This window comes from Anopheles stephensi, chromosome 2, assembly GCF_013141755.1.
Source record: "Anopheles stephensi strain Indian chromosome 2, UCI_ANSTEP_V1.0, whole genome shotgun sequence".
Classification (NCBI taxonomy): Eukaryota; Metazoa; Arthropoda; class Insecta; order Diptera; family Culicidae; genus Anopheles; species Anopheles stephensi.
The window spans coordinates 37,554,850-37,575,305 of record NC_050202.1 but is presented as its reverse complement, the minus strand read 5'-3'; the positions used below and the strand labels follow the sequence as shown (position 1 = coordinate 37,575,305).

Sequence of the window (20,456 nt, the reverse complement as noted above, 5' to 3'; positions counted from 1 at the left end):
ATCATTAATGTTATTTAACCTTTAAATCCATTAATCACGATGCTTTCCGCACTTGCGAGCCTGTTTGCAACAAGTGAAAAATTGCTATTATCTTTCACCTTTTAAACAATCACTCCTAAACCGTGTCCGTTGTGTTGTGCGTACACGGTTTAAAATGTTTGATGGCCTGTTGTTTAGCTTTGTCTGTTAGAGAAGATCGGCATCGAATAAATGCGCATAAGACATTTTGCTTAGTATTACTTACTTACTTACTTACTTACTTACTTACTTACTTACTTACTTACTTACTTACTTACTTACTTACTTACTTACTTACTTACTTACTTACTTACTTACTTACTTACTTACTTACTTACTTACTTACTTACTTACTTACTTACTTACTTACTTACTACTTACTTACTTACTTACTTACTTACTTACTTACTTACTTACTTACTTACTTACTTACTTACTTACTTACTTACTTACTTACTTACTTACTTACTTACTTACTTACTTACTTACTTACTTACTTACTTACTTACTTACTTACTTACTTACTTACTTACTTACTTACTTACTTACTTACTTACTTACTTACTTACTTACTTACTTACTTACTTACTTACTTACTTACTTACTTACTTACTTACTTACTTACTTACTTACTTACTTACTTACTTACTTACTTACTTACTTACTTACTTACTTACTTACTTACTTTACTTACTTACTTACTTACTTACTTACTTACTTACTTACTTACTTACTTACTTACTTACTTACTTACTTACTTACTTACTTACTTACTTACTTACTTACTTACTTACTTACTTACTTACTTACTCTACTTTACCTTCCCCAATCTCATCTCATCACCTTACCTCAGGTAACAGTTTATATAAATAAGTGGATCCTTACGAGCTAATCAAGGCTAACCCGAACGCAAATGTTCTCACGTAAAATACCTTTATCAACACGATAATTAGCCGGAATCGCTTTTTCACCAAGTATTTGTATACAAGTGTGTAGCATTTCCTGGGCGTGTTACTGACGCGTGAAATGTTTGGACGTGTGTCAGAAACGATCACGCGAAGAGTAGCGCGGCAGCAGCAGTATGAAATACCATCGTATACTTCAGCGTTAAAAATGCGTATTTCAATTGGCGAATGTTTGCCATCTATTAATCAAACCGTAAAAAACGCTGACGGACATGTTGATGCGTAGGGAGGGATAAATATAATAATGTATGTTGTTTACAATAGTGTTACGGATTGCTTTTAGTTACTTTATAAAAGATACAATTGTTTGCTATCGTAATTGTGCAAAACAATTTCATTGGGGTTTCTAAGCTTGTTGATGCTGCTCCTTCGCATAGTTAGTAAATCTTTCTTGATCTTTCTTAACACAGGTTTACCTCCTTCTGATAAGATGTTGATAAATCAAACTTCCCTAGTCGTACGACACACGACTGCAGTTAATTTCAAGGCTATTTTTAAAAATATTATGATACGGACAAAACGCTTGTAACTTAAATATATCTTTTTGCTCCACGCACAAAACGGCGGCTGCTTGAATAAAATGCAAAAAATGGGTGGGTGGAATATAGTATGAACGCGCCTTTTTCGTGCGAGGAGATTATGTTTTGCAGTGTAAAATTGATGCTAACGAACGTGCGCGGATCGAAAACGGCCAGCTATATTTAACAGAAATAAACTTTTTACATTAAAACACTCTATTTGAAGATTCTTCCTGTAATTTGGTTTAATCAAAAGTAAGCGAAAATATATCAGAATAATGTTTGTTCGATGTCTACACAGCGCATCCCCCAATGTGAAGTTGTTCAACCGATGTTAAGCAAGAACAGAGAGCACAGATAGTAAAATGAAGTTCAAACCGCAAACTTCTAATAAAGATATACTGTTGATTAAACAATCAGCAGGAATCGGTTCACCTGAGAAGAAATAAACAAATCCAAATTCTACTCCTCACGCACGGCTGCACAAAACCCAATTAAGAGCTAGATTAAACAGCTCTAGTTGGAAAATAAATACTATGCACATTCCTCTTAAAACGCTGATTGTTTTTTCCTCTGTGCGAATGTTTATTTCTTAATTGACAATAGTGTTTGAGCACGGGAAGGAAAAAGCGGTACGGAGAAGTAGATATTTTTCTTGCTCTGCGCATCTTTTTTATAAATTTATCCAACCGCGTGTATATGGACCGGGCCGGCAGCGAACGATGTTCAATTTGTAATTGTATTGAGGCGCGCCTGAAGCTGTACTAGTGTGGAGGAGATCATGCAAATCAAAATCATTAAGCCAGCCGGGAAGAAAGCTTATATAAATAGGTTGTGGTTAAAATCTTGTTCGACATTTTGTACTATTGCTTTGGTGAAGACTGTGCTGCTCATTTTATCGTGCTAAGCTTTGATTGTTTTAACTCAACCCAGCCCAACAGTCAGTGGAATGTGTTGTGAACTTGAAACGTTTTGCGTTTGAATTTAGCTGGCCTGAAGCTAGTTTGTGTGTGTGTGTGTGATTATTTGACCGCTCTTGATTACTTTCACACAAGAGAATAAATTTTAATACACGAATTTGAAGTAAGTTTAATGTTGTAAAGTGGTGCGAAACACCCAATAAAACAAAGTGTTACTAAACTAAGCGCACAAAACTAGGATAGCAGCTAAACAACAGCCAAATGCGTGTGAAAAAAAATTAACAAAAAATGTTCCTAATATTTATAAATGCATGGATTTTATCTGTATGATAAGCGTGCCTCACCCGGATTAAGCTAGATAGTTACGTGCCGTCTGTGATTGCGATTAAAGTGTTGCGGCTTATCATGTCGACCAGTGATTTAGACGTTGTTAATTACTTACAAAAGTAAGCTTCATTTGTTGGAAATAGCATGTGAAAGATCAGAGAAACAACTTAAAGAATTAACGAGTGGTCGCCGGCATGACATACTGACATAATGACTTACTAGACTTTACGATACCACGTGGTTGGATAGTCCGTCTTGACTAAAGGCGACCTGTCCAGATGGGTTTCGAACCCCAGACCAGCCGTGTGAAGGGAATAGTTTAGTGCTATAAATATGAAAAAAAATCCTTTTTTCTAAAATACTAAAATGACTAAAACCTGCACAATAAAAAACGTGGAACTAATAAACACTTGGTGACACCAATTTTAAAATAATTTTAATGACAAATCCGTAATTCGACCTTGCTTACCCATGAACGGAAAAGTTATTTAAAACCAAACGCCCAATGAAGAACAGCTCACTGCTTCATCAACCGCATCAACCCTCTAATTATTGTGGCATTAACAATGCATTATTGATTAGAGCAATTGCGCGTTCTAGCTTGATACCGTGCCAATCTAAGGCTAATTGAAATATTTTTAGCGTGCTCAAGTACGCGAATTACAAATTAAACCATAAGCCTGTGCCCTAACGACATAATTTTCTGGTGCTGGTTCGTTTGTAGTAACGCATAATTCAAAATGTCAGCCAATGGTAACAACGGCGGAAGTGCTGAGAGTAGTGAGGCCGCACCGGCAGCGCCACAGCCCTCGGTGAGATTAGATATTGCCGACCGCATGAAGCGTTGGCACGGCAAGGTTGCAGTTGTGACCGGCGCCAGCGGTGCAATCGGTGGTGCCATCGCGGTAGAACTCGTCAAGGCGGGAATGATCGTGTGCGCCCTGTCAAGACGGCGCGACAAGGTGGAGAAACTGCGCGTCAGCCTCTTTGATGTGGCGGGTACGCTGAATTACGTCGAGTGTGATATAACTGTCGAGGACGACATCAAGTATGCGTTCGGGTGGATCGAGAACACGTACGGCGGCGTGGACATGCTGGTGAACAATGCGGGCATCATCACCAAATGCTTGCTCACAGAGAAGAACAACACGCGCGATCTGTACAAAACGATGGAGACGAACATCATCGGCTTATCTATGTGCACCCGGGAAGCGGTCAAATCGATGAAGGCGCGAGATGTGAAGGGCCACATCATCAACGTCAACAGCATATTCGGCCATAAAGTACACCAAGCCGTCCCGGGAACGCGACCGCTGAATGGAATGTACCCGGCATCGAAATATGCAGTCACGGCCATTACCGAGTGTATTAGACAGGAGCTCGTTTATTTGGGCACGGGCTGTAAAGTTACGGTAAGTCGCTATGGATTGCACGATCGTATAGAACGATCATTTTTCCTTACAGGATCCGTAACTATTTGGAGATCGAAACATTTTTAATTTTTCTTTTTAAAGTAGTAAAGTCAAGTTAGCCAATTAGACTTCTATTCTATTAGAGAAAGTGATGTGTGAACCGTGTACCTACTGTAAAATGCGCTTTTGTGACATAATCATAATGATGACGGCAAAATTTTCACAATTTCCGTGTTTCGCAGAGTATTAGTCCTGGCCTGGTGGAAGGAGACATTCTATCTGCAAACACCTCGAAGGATAACGAAATTGTTAATTACATGCCGAAACTAAAACCTGAAGATGTGGCAGAGGCGGTGCTTTATGCTATCACCACACCAGAAAACGTGCAAGTAAGTACGATTGTTTGTTTTGGTTTTTCTTCATTAAAATTAAAAATTCAATGATGATAATTATTATTTTTTTCTGTTTTCTTCTTTTCCAGATCCACGAGCTGATCATCAAACCGATGGGCGAGTTCCTGTAAACAAATATACATATGTTTTAAATACAACCCGAGCCACTAAATGTTTTGCAGCATTTTATTTCTATTCTGATACACTAAATCTAATCTGACACATCTAATATACGAAAATGTTCAGCCTCTTCAATAATAACGAGAAAATATCTATTTTAATGACGCTTGCATACAGGCGTAAGGTTCAAAATCTGAAATTCCAAATGAGCGTCGTCCACTAATCCGCAGGTACTTAAAATGTAGTCTGCATTTCAAGGATAAAATTTGCGTTTCTTATTCTGGCATGTAGCTACGATCTGTTTTAGCTTTTTATTTACCTACTCGAGGCATATGATTCCAAGGCGTCAGTAGCTTGTACTGAACTGTAAACTGATTTGCTATGTTGAAATATTCAACGATTTTCTTTTTGTATAAACACTTTAAATAGAAATACTAACCGCGGTCGAACGCTTCACCAACTTTCTACTGACTTGCTGTGTCATTTTCTGTACAAAGTATTCACATTCTCCCGTCTTCTCGAGGAAATCCACAGTACCTCGACGTTTTATCACAGTAATAATTGGTAGTATACAGCTTCTATAAACGGATATTGTTCTCAATAAAATTAAGCAACAAGCAATTTTTAAGCAACAAAATATGTTGAGAATGCAAATAAGGTAAGTCTAGAGCGGTATAAGCAAACTAAGCAGATGTTTGGGCTAGCAAAGCTTTCAAAGGAATGGAGGAATGAGAATTCATAATATTTATGGAGCCCGAACTCTTTAAGGAAGCCTGGTATAACGATATCTGGAGCACCGGCTCGTGGGCGACGATCATATTTTTCAAACGAAAATTAAATTTTCTTTCGCACTGATCGCATGTTTGTTCAATTTCACCGAGGAATCAAACTCAGCATCCTCCAAGGACATATTTATCCCGATGCGATCGTTTTACCCGATACCGGCTATTCAGTTCTTCATATGGGGTAACTATCCGGTTGGAATTTGATACCGATCGTATTGCAATAAAAACCAGCCATGTTTGCCACGCAACGAAACCATCTTCATATTTTATTTACACACTTTTTTTTCATAACTGACTTATACGTTTTATGTTATGTTATGTTTTAATGTTACTTTAATGTTACACCGACAGGACCGGTGTTCAAATCCCATCCAGACCGCATCCCCGTTCGCAAGACCTACTATCCTGTTACGAGTGTAATAAAGTTACAGAAACCCGGAAATGGAAGTACACTGAGGCAGCGGGACAAGAGAGATTGCAAAATCCAATTTTCTGATTTCGAAAAAGTGTTTGAGATCGTTTTACGAACGCTACAAAAAAACTTTGACAGAACTGTAATCAAATCAAAGATGAGACCAACATTTTTCTAACCAAATCGTTGAATGGTATCATCTCTAGTCACAGTTCCGCAACTGTCCTAGGTCAATTAACAACAGCAATGCACCGATTTGTTTTTTAATGCAGGCTTTCATAATCTGCTACATGTTTGGCAATGGACTTAAACAATTCTTTGTTACAAAATGTTTCGCATTATGCAACGGGAACGACCTGGCGGTATTGCGAAAAACATTGTCATTTAATGAAAAAGGAAACGGTAACGGAAAAAGGAAAAAAATACCAAAATTACCTTATAAACCCTGCCTGCCGTGCCAGTACCGCGTAATTCTCATAGAGGGCGCTGCTACATAACCCACATCAACAAAAAATGTGTGATTATTTTTTGTAACATATTGTTGTTTATGTACAGGTAATGGCAGTCAAAATCAGTTCAATCGCGTTTTAAAATAGTCATCAATTATTCAATCCCTTTGAACAATCATCAGTCATCCTAGCAACATTTCCTCAGTTAGATTAGATATGTTGCCTCACTTAATTCATCAATAATCCACTCTGTACCCGTTATCAATAGGCAACTGAAATTTCCATTCAGACATGTTTTTCTTAATACGAAAATGCATTGCTTGCATTGCAAACAACCCAACGTTGCCAGGCGTTTTGTTTGATAGTATATAACACTACAAACTCACTGTGTCTAATAATGCGTTTCATATATTAGGTTTTGTTTCGCGTGTAAATACAGATTCTAAGGATCCTTACATCCTCAAATCTCTATATTATGCCATAATTAGACCAACACTAGAACAGTGGTGGGTTAAGATATTTGACGGAATAGCAGTTGAGGCCCCTCGAATTGTGATATTAGTGTGAAACAACAGGATTTCCCTAGCCGACAAGGTCCTCCCTCTAACCGATGAGGCCCCGAGCGGCCGCTCCTTCCGCTTCTAGGTTGATCCGCCACTGCACTTGAAATCACCAGGATAAAATGAACAGGCCAGAATCTGTTACGTTTAAACTGTTTTATCTCCTTCACTTGTCGGGTTGGGGATGTAAAAACGGGTTAATTGGCCGTTAAATCTCGTATAAATATTTTTTCAAGCTCCTAGCCACAATTTTCGGCATCGATTTTTACTCAATGCTGTATTGTAAAATTTGTTTCAAATGGCCCTCTCTCAAAAATGATTAATGCGTACATAATCTAACACTGGAACCAAGCATAAAACTAAATAATGTTAAGTTTATATTCTATTATTGATTTTAATACCTTGGTAGCTGGTAGCAGAGCGGCCCGGTGGGGGAGACGACAACGGCGCAGGTCTTCTTCATACGGCAGGACCGGGGTTCAAATCCCATACGGATCGTTGTCCCGTAGTGAGGACTGACTACCCAACTACGTGATATCTCTACTACTACTACCCTTCAATGCATATACGAATGACAACGCTCTAGTAGAATATGATCTGGCAAGACATGGCATAGCACCAACAGCGCAGTGAATCGTACTGAAATCTAAGCCACACAAGTATGAGAATCGATTCATTGTATAACATGTTTAGCAAGCAGCCAGCTGTACGGATGCCCGGAACAGGCAAAGCTCAGGGCTCCCGCACAACCCTGAACTGCATCATCAACAACGCCTGGCTCTCCTACCCAAACTACTCTACGGCAACAAGATTTGTTGCAACACGGGAGCAAAACTACCTTAAAAAAGAGAGAATCACTCGTATACCACACAGCACATTTGTCACCATCAATCGTTTCCCTCCTCCGCGAAAGCGGTTTTCTTCAGCAATTTCATCTCATCTGCAGCAATAGACTCGTGGAAGGTGCGGCTCGGATCCTTATGAAAGGAATCGACGCAACTGTCCTCATTACCAGAGCTAACACCAAACTGTAACAATTCACGAACCACCAACCATCCAATCCACCCGGCGGGGAATACGTCCCTGGTACCATAGCACTCCTGCCATAGACTAAACACACACTCCGGGGGACAGGAAAAAGTAGCCACATCGCATATAGCACCTTTGCGAACCTGATCGCAACCAAATAACAGCACCACATCACATCTTCAAAGAAGGCTCCGTTCCAACCACGACAACTGCGCCATCAAGCTGCCTAACCACACATCCATCTTTTCAACCGAAGCAATAACCATCCAACTTGCCGTCGACGAAGGATTTCGGGCCGATATTCCAAGCGTCATCATCACAGACCATACCATGCCAGTGTTCTGACCGCCCTCACGGCGGCACACTTCACGCCGAGACGCCAACTGCTATACTAACACAATAGTCGCTCAACACTGGAACATCACTTGGCACAACCTCGACCTCTCCATAAAACTCCACTCCATCAAGCACAACACCGCACTTTGGGACGATCCCGATTCCAGCCACATTCATCGAGTCCTTTCCCGTCTTCGCATCGGTCACACTCGCCTTACACACCTATACCTTCTCGACAGATCCAGTCCACCACTCTGCAGCTTCTGTGCTGTCGACATCCTTTCCGATTTCCATCGATACGCTACATACCGAGCCACATGCCAACTTGATACTGATCTAGCCATCAAACCATCAACCGACAAACAACTTTCCGATTTTTAAGCATCAGCAACCTGTACAACACTGTGTTCAATGTACAACACTTTTACCATTGCACGAGAGCCATACACTCAATAGTTAATCCATTCTCGCAATAATTGTACCACGCATGTAACAATGGACAGGAAAGAGACGAATGAGGTCTCTGAGACCCAAAACGAATAAACGAATAAAAAAAAAAACATTTTCCTCGTTGTCCCAACAATGAATGGTTAGAGAATACCTGGTAACGATAATGCATAAATCTAAAAATTAAATACAAATAATCGATGGTGAATATAAATACAAACATTTGACAAAATAGATGATTTCTTTAGCTACTTTTATTCTTATGCCATTTATCATTTTCAAGTTGCACCCGTTTTAGCAGCAACCTTTTTCTGTTTCATTAAAGCTCGGAGTATAATACAATAGATTATAAATAAGGAAACTAAAATGAATACTTTAATTATGCATTACCTGTCGTCCAAAAGTAGAGGTTAACCGACTAAGATACTTTTTAAGAACTTCAATTAAAATAATAATTACGAAAGCAATGAACACATAACCTATTCATGTAAATCTGTTACAATACGTTCGTTTTAGAGGATGAGGATTTTCTATTTTCCAGTTTTTTTATCTCTTTTAAATAATATATTCGCGTTTCTAAAAACTATAAATTAAAAGGCATATGTACACTTGCGTTCATTTTAAGACACTTTCGTGGTACGATAAGTATATAAAATGCTACTTATATATACAATACAGTTTAGTAGCACAGTTTATGTATGCACCTTACTTCGGTATGGGGTTCGTTATTGCTCTACGTTTGCCAGCTGTATATTATCTTTCAAAAACTTCTTTTCATAAGGCGATTTCTAAGCGCTAAGCCATTCGTTTTATTTAGTTGGCAGTGTTAAGTGCAATGTGATTAAATTTGAATATCATTGCATTGTCCAGAATTGGTCATTCTAAATCTATTGGTTTTGTTTTTCCCCAAAGAAGTATGCTGTTAATCTCTACATCTTTTCAAATTGCTTTTCGATAAGAAATTCTTTTTTTTTGGAAAAAAAGAACAATTGCCAAGGATAACATACAGTCATGAAAATCCTCGCATATTATTGCCTTTCATTCAAGATGCTTTCTGACAACCTTTTCCTATCCAAACTTCATTAGTGATTAGTGACATACATGTAGCAAAAACATACGAACCGAAATGAGCCTAATCTGAAGTATATATCTGTCTTTGCATATTCACTTACGTTATGCATTTCCATTGCTATGCATATGTAGAAGAGGGTATTCGAAGTTTTTGCTGACTTCTACGTATTTATATACCTCTTTCATTTATATTCGCGTTATTAAAAAAAAACAATATTATTAGGAAAAAACAAATCTCCTTCTTCGGGCACCTCGGCGGAATTCTTTGCTAAATTTCCGCATTATCTTGTTGAATGTTTTGATGTATTTAATACCCACTAGTGGAGCTGCATTTACTTCCAAACTCATAACGTTTCATTTCATTTCAATTTTATAACTTAAATAGCTGGTTTAAAAAATCCAATAAGATTCGATTATCTTAACTATAGCTTATTTTACCGTAAGGCGCTTCCGGAAATCGTTTTTCGCTCAAGTGTAATACATGTTTGTCCTTCCTCCTATCTATTGTAACGTAATAAATATGCAATAAATATGATACTGCTCGGGGCACTAAACCAATATAGACGCGGCACATGGATTAATGATGTAACAAAATTATTATTGGTTACAGAATGATGTCTTCAGAATGTATTAAATCGTATGTTGACGATCGAACGACGAATCTTCAAAACCTCTCATGACAGCAATTTGTGCGTAAAAGATAAGTCTACGGATGTATGTTATTCGTCATCGTGGAATTGAGAGTACACAAATAAAAATTTCAAAGAGCTGACAACAAAAAAAAGGATTTGAGAAGGTTGCATTAAAGTAACTCAAAATACGCTTGTACCACTTATTTAAACTGGTATAATATACATTAGTTTTCGCGTGGATAAGAAAGTTTGGTACATTTGGTATTTTGCTTTCGAATCAAAATGTTTGTTTTTTTTACATTCTTTTCAGACAAATGGACAAATGGTCTGAATGATGAAACACCAAACTCAAAACTACGGAGAAAATAAAACTGTCCCGTAAAGCAAACCTTCTATTTTTAAGTGTCTTTATCATTAATATGTGGTCATGAAAATTTTGCTCAAATTTTCTGACATGAGTTAACATTATTTAACTTCGTTCGTGTAATCCACTACGTCCAGGTAGTCGAACACAATCTGCCCTTGCCGGTTTGATTTGAATGTTAATCACTTAAAAGAGTCACTCATAGGAATCGTTTTCAGATGATGAGTACCGAAAGGACGAAGCAATCGTTCACTGTGGACAACGTGTACAACGCCGGGAGAATCGACGGTGTCTACACCGTGCTCTTTACCGGCCCATTTGCGTTGCTGGTGTCTTCGAACACACCAACAGCACCATCCAATTACAATTAAAACTAATGATCCGATGGCTCCGCTGGCTATACTGGCCGTCTCCAGCATAACTCTTGGGCGAGTGGCTAAAGTAAAGAGAATGGTATAGATATTAGACATTAGCATCACAATACTGAAACATTTTCCACATGAAGTCAAATACTCACGCAAGTAAGAACCATCTAGATCCTTGTACTCGCAACGGGGGCCCATGTATCCATCAGCACATCTAAAATTATTTTATTTTGAATATCAAATGAGATGCCAAAAAAAATAGGATTCGATTCAATCGTTTACACTTACTCGCAATTGTACAACAGCGAATCTCCAATCTTAACTGTAAAACAGGTAGCGTCATTGAGACAATACCAGGCCGCATAGGCCGGAGGACATTTATAGGTATGGAACGTTATATTTGGTCTAGGTGTCGGACTGGGCGGCCGAGGCTTTGGTGTTGTTCGACTCGAACAAGCATCTGTAAATAAAGGTAGAAGAGTGAATATTATACGAGTGAGCTAGATGATATCTCTTCATAGCTAATTTCATGGCACTGTGACTAATGCCGAATTCACGAAAGAATAAAACGGAGGCTTTTTGATAAGTTACATGATAGCATTACAATTACAGGTAATATTCTGTACTATTATTATTCTATATTTTAATTCACCTCATCACAGGAATTTTAATGTTTTCATTCGTATCTATAGCAAGCAATATGGTTTCCGAACATCGATTGTTCAAAGTATTATTTAACGCTATTGAGGTTCAGTTTAATCCATTTACAGTGACGGACAATAGAATTCTTCTTCTTCTTCTTTCTTTGCACTACAACCTCGAGAGGTCTCGGCCTGCCATTTCTGGCTCTCTGTGACTTGATTCTACCCGTAGCAAAGTAGTCAGCTCTGGGAACGACAGAATACGATCACCTTATTTCTTAAAATTGTTACATTGAAGTTATGAGTTCGAATTTTAACTCAAGTGACATATTTTTTTGTTGTAAATTTTATGTCAGATGTTAGGAAAACGATGCTAATAGCATCATTCTCATGAAAATATGAACTTTTGTAGCTTTTAAGAATTGAAGGCTCAAATTAAGCACTGGATACCGGTTACTTCATATCACAAGCATCGTCCTGAAGAAGCAGGAGTGAAGTACATAACCTCAATATTTTATTATTTTTATAAGGCAAATTCTATTTCGCATATTTGATCGCCTAACAACATCAACCATTGAACGTTACTCTTTTTTTAAACGATTTAATCAATTGAAATAAGCAATACGACCAGATCGTTGTTTATGAATAAAAAAAAAATAACTTTATCATTTATTTATAGGACCTTTAGGACTTCAACATATCATTCGTCCCCTTTAAGCCATTGCAACGGTTGAGCAAAACTAGAGCTTTTCTAAAGTTGCTCCATGTTTAAAATAATATGCTTTTTTATCCTAACACACAATGTTAGCAACTGTTGAGCCGCACACTGTTTCAAACATGAAGACACCTGTTTCATGGCCTGAGAGAGAAACAATGTCAAATTTAGGACAAAGTATTCAGGTCGATAAATATCTTATCCTTTTTATATGAGCTTTTTATACAATTCCTGAAACAAGCCCTTGACCATAACTTTTTTTTTTCGTTAAACTACGTAAACACTGTAAGGCAAACAAATTCTATAAAATTCTTATAACCAATGTTCCTTAAAAAATGGTAACGAAAATACTAAATAATAACATATGTAAATGGCAGCGTTTAGTGGCGTTTGCAGCATTTTTATATATTTTGCATTTTGAAAGCGGCAAGGCTAAATATTTGTTTAATTAAAATTTTTGATTTTTTATACAGATTGACATATCGCCGGTCCTACTGCTGGATGCAAATAATAAGGCATCAACATTTATTTTATACGTTACTCTCGTCCTTTTTCTTGTTCAATGGTTCTGTGTTCTTTCACATTTGCACAGTGATTAATAACAAAAATAAAACATTCCGATATTAAGGCGATTCTCATTATGTTGGAAAACAACAAAAAACAATGATCAAAAAACACCCGGGTTGTAACCCGGGAAACGATTCACTACACCTCTAAAGAAACTAATATGTTCTTCAAACTAGCGACAATTATGAACCAATTCAACCGCTACCTAAACCTACGCCACTCATCAATCCATTAGTTTGGCAAATGCGGCCGCACGACAGTACTGCAGGTGACCCGAAAAATCAACAGTTGGCATCATAACCCCACGATCGTGTAGTTTATGATCTCCAAAAGAACGACGGAAAACGTCGGAGAAACCATAAAAATACAGACGCACATATGTTTGCTAGCTAGCAGTCATCGTCATCTGTCTGTTCAGGAATAATAAGAAACAAAACCAGCATGTCTCTTGCTTTGCTGTACAATGCATCCACGCACTGGATTTATGCTGCACCTTTCGTGTTTCGTTTTGAGTTTCATTCTTTTTTCTAGCCCATTTCTTAGCTCTGCTGCTAGCTTAGTTTGCAGCTTAACACCGCCGGGTGCACGAGAAAGATTTGAACAGCATGCGTGCGCGTTCGGAAGATCATTTCTTTCATTTTTTAAAGAGAATGAAATATGCAACCGTAAGGCGCGAGAACGGCAACGTGTCCAACACAATACAACATGCCGCCGCCGCCGCCGCCGCCGCCTGGCCAGGCGCGCAGTTCTTGCTCAAATGTGTTTTACGCTCTTCGTCGTTGTGCTGGAGGAGTCTTCAATGAGAAAACGCTCAAAAGGAAAGCACAATAATCGATTTTCTCTTTCTAATATTTCGTACGCCACTGTGGAACAGATGTTCCAAACTGTCCTTGCTCTTGTTTGTCAATGGTAAAATAGTTTTCGGTTGCACTGGCTCTAGAACAATATTGTTTCAAAATGCAGATTCTTTCATAAGGATTCATTTATGATTGTTGAAGGCATTCACAATTATTATTGTTGTTTATAATACATCTGAATGAAATTGTGGAACAAAAATTTTTTTTATTTATAAAGAACGGCCTGGCCGTATTGCTTAAAACTAAATTACAAAAATTAATACAAATCACGATGGTTTGGAGACTTTTCCTTCTCCAAACCGTGAAAAAGGGCACCTTATCCCGGGTGAGCTCGGTCCAAAATTATTATTTATCTTCGAATAAAAAAATCGGCGACCAACTATCTTGCTCACATTATAGCATAAATCTCGACTCGTTGTAAATAGAACAACAAACTACGGTACACTAACAGCTAGCTAGTATTATATTAGTTTTGGCGCAAGTTCGGTCCAAATTAACAGCAGCAGTAGGGATAAATAGGAAGTGGATATATGTTTCCTCTTCTTCCTTCTTCCTTCTACGACCAGCATTGAGTAAATTGACACGTGCTCGTGAACACCACGACGCGTAGGTGGCCTTTTTTTTCAATCTGCTAAACATGAACCGTTTTATGATGCTGTATTTCGTCCATCTTGTTAGAGCTGCTCTGCTCGCACAGATTCGTAAATAAGTTCTTTGTTAGCTTTATTTCTAGAGGCGTACGCCGGATGGTTTTCGTTGTTTTTGCCATATTTTATAATTCTACTGCAAATGTATATTCTATTTCAAATGTAAAATGTATTTTCCATTCTTTAAAAAAAAATCCATCAACAACCAAAATTATACCCGAACGGAAGTTGCTCGTGCAATAAGATTTGAATCATGTCCCATACAATCCCGAACGCACCACACAGTGTCTGGCCGTATGATCCGATGATGCAAGGATGTTCGTTTTTATTTGAATCGAAAACGTTTTTCCATGCATCGGGAGTTGTCAACAGAAGGATAGATACAATAGAAAAAATGTGACCTTTTTATATGAATTATGCCATTAAAATGCTATTTAAAAGCATTATGTCAATATGCAAGTCCAATCCGGTAGATAGCAGCGAAATCGTTGTACAGGACAACGTTAAAAAGCTGGGAAAATATAGCCAAATTTGCTTCCTCAAAAAGTTTCATTCACGACTGCTGACAGGTGATGTGTTAAATTACCTGTAAGGTGTGTATGAATGACCCATCGGTTCAACATCCCAGCGTTTATCAGTGTTTCCTTTGCAATGTCGCTGGTGTTGCCACTATGATTGTGCTTTCCAATTCAAGTATATCAACCCTAGTTTCTACGCCACTTACTCGATATTTTGATAAGCTTTTGCTACATAGTAGAGTCATAAGCTTACAATGGTTATTCCACCAGCATTTGTCTGGTATGACATCTTGCTCAAGACACCTCGATCTCTTGCAGCAAGACATCCACCAAGTCCATCTTCCGAAGTCGCACTTCTTTTCAGTTCTGCTATTCGTTGTGTCATTCTTGACAAAATCTATTAATCATGCATCAAGAAAGAGTTCATTGGATCATACAGTTATATCCCAATTTCTATACTGTCCGTCAACATCTCCAAAATTTGCACATGATACAGTTCCACATGAAGTAAAATAAAATCACAGGTCCATATACGTAATAAACTAAGCAGTACCAGTTATTCACACAGCAGATTCGGACATCGAGAGATCAATCCAGTCCATCCCATATCCATCGGGTACGGGTCAATAATCACGTCAAGAAAACCAGGTGCGCCAGGATTAGATTGTTTCTCACAAACGCATGAGTTTTGAGCAAAGAAATTATCTTTAACTAGGAAGTATTGAGACTATAATGTAGTTCTATATAATGCCTGATTCGTGCGTGGCAACAAGTATCTTGAGTCAAGAAATATACTCCGGCTGTAGTGTGAGCCGCGTGACACTTAGGATTGGTGTGTGTATCTCAACAACTTTGCTGTTATCGGTGCCTATTTTAAGCTCAGAACAGGTAGAAGTCCAACATGTTGGACGGCTGCAAAGTTGCGCCAAACTATCTGTACATCATCCCTGCATAAATCTTTATATGTTAGCAGGAGCGCTGATAGTCTCACCATCATTTCGAGTTTCGCCTTGTTAGACTCGAATCAAAGATTTTGTTTTTGCTTGCACTCCATCTAGTCGAGAGAATTATGCACTTTATATCCAAAACAAAGAACAAAAAAAAGATTTTTGGTATCAAATAAATTTATCTGAAGAAAGGAAATTCCACACAATTGGATCAAATGGGTACAATCCAAATTATTCGAAGCTTAGAGCCTTGATTAAGTTTTTTTTTTAATTTAAATTTTAATACTACGGCTTGACGCCGTATTGTCAACCTTCATACAGTTTGATGATGCATAAATACAGTAAGAAAATTTCACTCTAAATACATTGTACATTGTACATTGATCACGCTATATTCACATCTTGCAGGACATTATACAGTACCTACAAAACCGTCCTTCAAATCAGATGAAAAACCATCAATATAATGACTCCAAACAAACGACTCACCATAGCACATAACACTTGACTCTGATATATGACATATGACCTGAATAGATCGTCGCGATACAATCAGAAAGCGATGCAATTCTATCAACAATCAACTCCAAATGTGACATGTGGCACAATATAAAATTTTCCTCAACTATAAAATTAACACTTATTTCATACGTGGTGTGCCATTCTCATATGTATAACACATTAAAAGCCGTAAGGATGAAGACTTTTCCAGAATTTGTTACAAACAAACAATCCGTAACCGATGACAACGAAAGGGACCTTCAACATAGAACAATATCCGAACCCAAGCTTAGAAAATTCCTACCGGTATCATAACTTAAACGAACGAACATTTGAGAAGAATTTGCTGCTATTTCGGCACAAACAACTTTTTTTTTTGGTGTTCAAACTTACCTGTCGTTGTAAAAATAGAGCTTACAATTAAAAAAACTACAACACAACACACGGACCTCCGGTATAGTTTTTGAAATTGTAAATGCATTCGTCTTCGCCCTAAAAGAGAAGATAAGATATAAAATGATTAATGAATTGGTGATAAAATCGCATCGATAACGGTGAGAAAACTTGCAAAGTTGGTTTCGAAAGAAGCAAAAAAAATATGAGAAAATTGGTTAATAAGTATCTGCAATCCTTTCTCTACCTCTCTCTTCTCTTCTCTCTCTCTCTCTCTCTCTCTCTCTCTTTCTTTCTCTCTGTAGCTTCTGTATTGCCATTTAACAAGAACATTTATACGGTCACATGTATAAATACACTTTTCGTTTGTATAGAGATTATTTACGAATTTTTGATCTTAAACACCATTAAACGCTATAAATTCAACAAGTGTATGCAAAAAACTATGCTATGCATTTTTTTTTTTTTGCGAAATTCCACCTATTAGCTTCTATTTTAAATCTTCTTTTCCTTCTATGGCACTACAACCTCGAGCAGGTGTGTCGTGAGACACGCTTTACGCAGGATATGATACCCGGTCCTGTCGTGTCGAAGACCGGTGGCACTTCGGACACCTGACCACCCTCCTGGAATACATTTATGTAGACATACAAATTGTCATTCTGCTAGGTTAAATCCTTTACCGTGATGAATCATAGAGAAGCCACTTTTTTATCAAACATGTAAAAAAACCGTGAAAGATCTATGTCAAAGCTTGTAGTCAAAGAAATGCATCCCAACATTGTAATTTTGTTATAAATTAGATATAAGTAATACGACCAGTCGGCCTTCTTCGCTGCCCATAGTTTACGCCCATAATATAGCCAGTTGGCATTATTATTAGTAGATAGTATAGCCAGTTGGCATTATTATCAGCTACTTATAGTGCAATTACTAATCTAAAAATCACAAATCGATTTAGTTTGACAGTAGTTGAATCTGTCTAAATGCCCGATAGTATGTATTAGCAAGTTGTTGACTTGCCATTCTAGCAGGATAAACTGTTGTTCGAAAGGCCGACGTCAGATAGGTCAGATGTACTACAGGTAGTTTACACAATAAATTACAACCGATCGCTTGTACCATGTTCTGCGACATTTAAAGAATACAGGAATAAAGTAAGCAAATTTTAAAATAATAATCAAATCCAAGCTAGGCTATTGTTGCCGGCTCAGGGTGTGCAGATTATACTATGTTCGAAGTGTAGTAATGAGTAGTACTCAATACGCTTATCGTTGAGAAATTGGGAGGAGTGAACAGCATATCTAAGACGAGATAAGGAAATGAATTCCAACCCTATTCTTTTAACTTCATTGCTCATTGCTGTATCAATGTGAGCGATATCTTCTTCTTTGCCACTACAACCTCGAAAAGTCTCGGAATGGCCGTTCTTAGATTCTTTTGCCTTGATTGTACCCGTGGTTGGATAGTCTGTCTTGCTAATGGGGGAAACGGTTCGGACGGGATTCCGTACCCGGATCCGCCGTGGCGCCGCTAATAGCTCGACCACCTGAGCGTAAATCTTTACATTTATTCAGCAGATGCTTTATGTTTGACTAAAATTACAACAAAAATCATTAAAAACAACAACCATTACAGACGGAAAGTTGGCAGATTGGCTCTTTAACCTAGAATAGGGTATTGCTTGTGCGATAGCACAACAGGATTGCGAAACAAATTGCGACACCTGTGATTGATTAACTTCTACACCTAAGTACCCACCCACCTGATGATGTGGCAGCATACTCACCAGAATTTCGTGCCAGGAACTTGTAGAATTCGATTAGATGTGCTGTATAGTAGGTCACGTCCACCGAAAGTCTGTCGATCTGGTTCGCCATAATTCGATTGTTTGCCTCACTGTCTTGAATGTTTGAATCGATTGAACAATCTTTAGAGCATGTCACTTTACTGCTGTGGACAGTTTTACAGGTAGATGACGCTTCGTATAGTCTCTTCGTGCTGTCCGCAGCATATGAAACCTCCATTTGCGGGTAGTATTTTTGTTCACTCGCTTTTTTACTTGACACCGAAGGCGTGATAAGTACAAGTACACTTAAATACTTTATGCGACAAATATAAACTTTCACAATGTATTTCGTTTCGCTTCAAACTGAACATTTTCATGCCATTCTGTGATAAAGCAGCAGTAACATATAGTTATGTCTTCGTCACTTTTATTTTACAAATTCACACGACATATAAGTATTCTCCTAAGTATTCTGAAACGATGAAATATAACGGCGTTTGTTAGGAATCATTGTACACTAGCAAGCAATAAGTGGAATCATATAAAACCATTTAAACTTCACAAAATTTTCAATCAATAGATAAGCAAAAAGTATCCACAATGTTATTTCAATGTGGATCTATATCACATTCTATTTACATTTCGTCGTTTGAAATTGTTGTTTTAGAGACAACAAAGGTCTCTAGGCCATGAAACGCCTAGAATATATGCATATAAACGTAGGAACATAAAACTTCTTCAATGTTGGATAAACACAATTTAGTTTAAAAACTTATGCACAACCACCAAACGCCATGCCACAGTATGTGTGTTCGGCTAAAAATTCATAGAAAGAAACAACACCTGTAAAAAGTATGACTAAAGCGAAATCTGCATGTTTCAAGACGCGGTATCATTCCCATCGTTAAATTGGAACCATTTTTCACTTGCTTTCGATGCACAATTCCTCCCCCCAAAATCGCTTGGAAAAGTGGACACTTTAGCACTGCACGGGCCAAGCTTTTGTATAGTGTGTACCAGGGCATGGTTAAATCATCCAAACTAGAAACTATTTTACATAATTCTGCCAACACTGTACACCGAGATTCAGTATTTCACATCACACCACGTATCCGTGTAGGCAAGTGAAAAACATATCACTATTACGAAACCGAACACGATTTTATTACTTCACGTGTACACCAAACGCAGGGTCCTTATTCCTCTTGCGGTTCGTCCGTTCGTTCCCGTGCATTTCCGGAGAAATATGAAGAAGTAACACATAGGACACACCATTAATGATTGTTCCACCATTTCTTTCGGTTATTTCTTTCACATTCCGTATCTTCTCCGGAAACACCAGCCTACAAGCGCACTAACACATCAACACAAAATGTCAAGTAGGTAGCGGAACAATCGATTTCATCAGCAGGAAGCCGATTTTCGCGAGCCTTTCATTTCACAAACTCTACGCACATGTTAAATAAGTGTTCCAGCGATCATATTTTACAATTAGCGTACTTTACACGTAAATTTCCGATCAAAACTGTGTCTAACGCACTTCCTCGCAAGTCTCTGCACCTTTCAGCCAGTCCAAACACATACCAATGTATTTAACATCTGCCTTCATTCTGTTTCGTATTGCAATGGTTAAGGCTGGTACACACGGAATGTATCGCTATTGAACAAGGTGAAGACAGGGATCGAGGCGTCCAACCAGCATGACAGTTTGTCTCAATTAGCACAGGCTTGTTTTTAGAACATAATGTGCTTTCTGCTG

General features: G+C 38.0%; 2 protein-coding genes across 9 annotated transcripts; one reads left to right on the top strand and one right to left on the bottom strand.

Annotated features, from left to right (window-relative positions):
• The first annotated feature begins 2,344 nt into the window (after positions 1 to 2,344).
• LOC118517705 (farnesol dehydrogenase-like) lies at positions 2,345 to 5,132 on the top strand. 2 transcript variants are annotated; one of them, XM_036064140.1, is made up of 4 exons: positions 2,345 to 2,584; positions 3,473 to 4,160; positions 4,403 to 4,549; positions 4,642 to 5,132. In XM_036064140.1, exons 2-4 carry the CDS (start codon positions 3,489 to 3,491, stop codon positions 4,681 to 4,683), a joined length of 861 nt encoding a protein of 286 aa, XP_035920033.1. In that variant the 5' UTR covers positions 2,345 to 2,584; positions 3,473 to 3,488; the 3' UTR covers positions 4,684 to 5,132. The 2 variants fall into 2 exon arrangements, with proteins under 2 accessions (XP_035920033.1, XP_035920034.1); XM_036064141.1 differs by having other exon boundaries at positions 2,356 to 2,441.
• Positions 5,133 to 8,926: 3,794 nt separating this feature from the next.
• Positions 8,927 to 20,375, bottom strand: LOC118517706. Of its 7 annotated transcripts, none has more exons than XM_036064147.1 (6): positions 20,282 to 20,375; positions 18,698 to 19,169; positions 16,909 to 17,007; positions 11,411 to 11,582; positions 11,275 to 11,336; positions 8,927 to 11,193 (listed from the first exon to the last, which is right to left on the bottom strand). In XM_036064147.1, the coding sequence occupies exons 2-6, from the start codon at positions 18,933 to 18,935 to the stop codon at positions 10,940 to 10,942; spliced, it is 825 nt and encodes a 274-aa protein (XP_035920040.1). In that variant the 5' UTR covers positions 18,936 to 19,169; positions 20,282 to 20,375; the 3' UTR covers positions 8,927 to 10,939. The 7 variants fall into 7 exon arrangements, with proteins under 7 accessions (XP_035920040.1, XP_035920037.1, XP_035920035.1 ...); XM_036064144.1 differs by having other exon boundaries at positions 20,238 to 20,351; XM_036064142.1 differs by having other exon boundaries at positions 20,198 to 20,335.
• Between the last annotated feature and the right edge of the window lie 81 nt (positions 20,376 to 20,456).

Bases quoted from the DNA above. Each gene is read 5' to 3' on its own strand.
- LOC118517705 (XM_036064140.1), top strand. From the start codon at position 3,489: ATGTCAGCCAATGGTAACAACGGCGGAAGTGCTGAGAGTAGTGAGGCC. The intron at 4,161-4,402 runs GTAAGTCGCTAT...CGTGTTTCGCAG, and splicing joins GCACGGGCTGTAAAGTTACG to AGTATTAGTCCTGGCCTGGT. The intron at 4,550-4,641 runs GTAAGTACGATT...CTTCTTTTCCAG, and splicing joins CCACACCAGAAAACGTGCAA to ATCCACGAGCTGATCATCAA.
- LOC118517706 (XM_036064147.1), bottom strand. From the start codon at position 18,935: ATGGAGGTTTCATATGCTGCGGACAGCACGAAGAGACTATACGAAGCG. The intron at 17,008-18,697 runs GTGAGTATGCTG...CTTCTCTTTTAG, and splicing joins GTTCCTGGCACGAAATTCTG to GGCGAAGACGAATGCATTTA. The intron at 11,583-16,908 runs GTAAGTTTGAAC...CTTTATTTACAG, and splicing joins CTCTATTTTTACAACGACAG to ATGCTTGTTCGAGTCGAACA.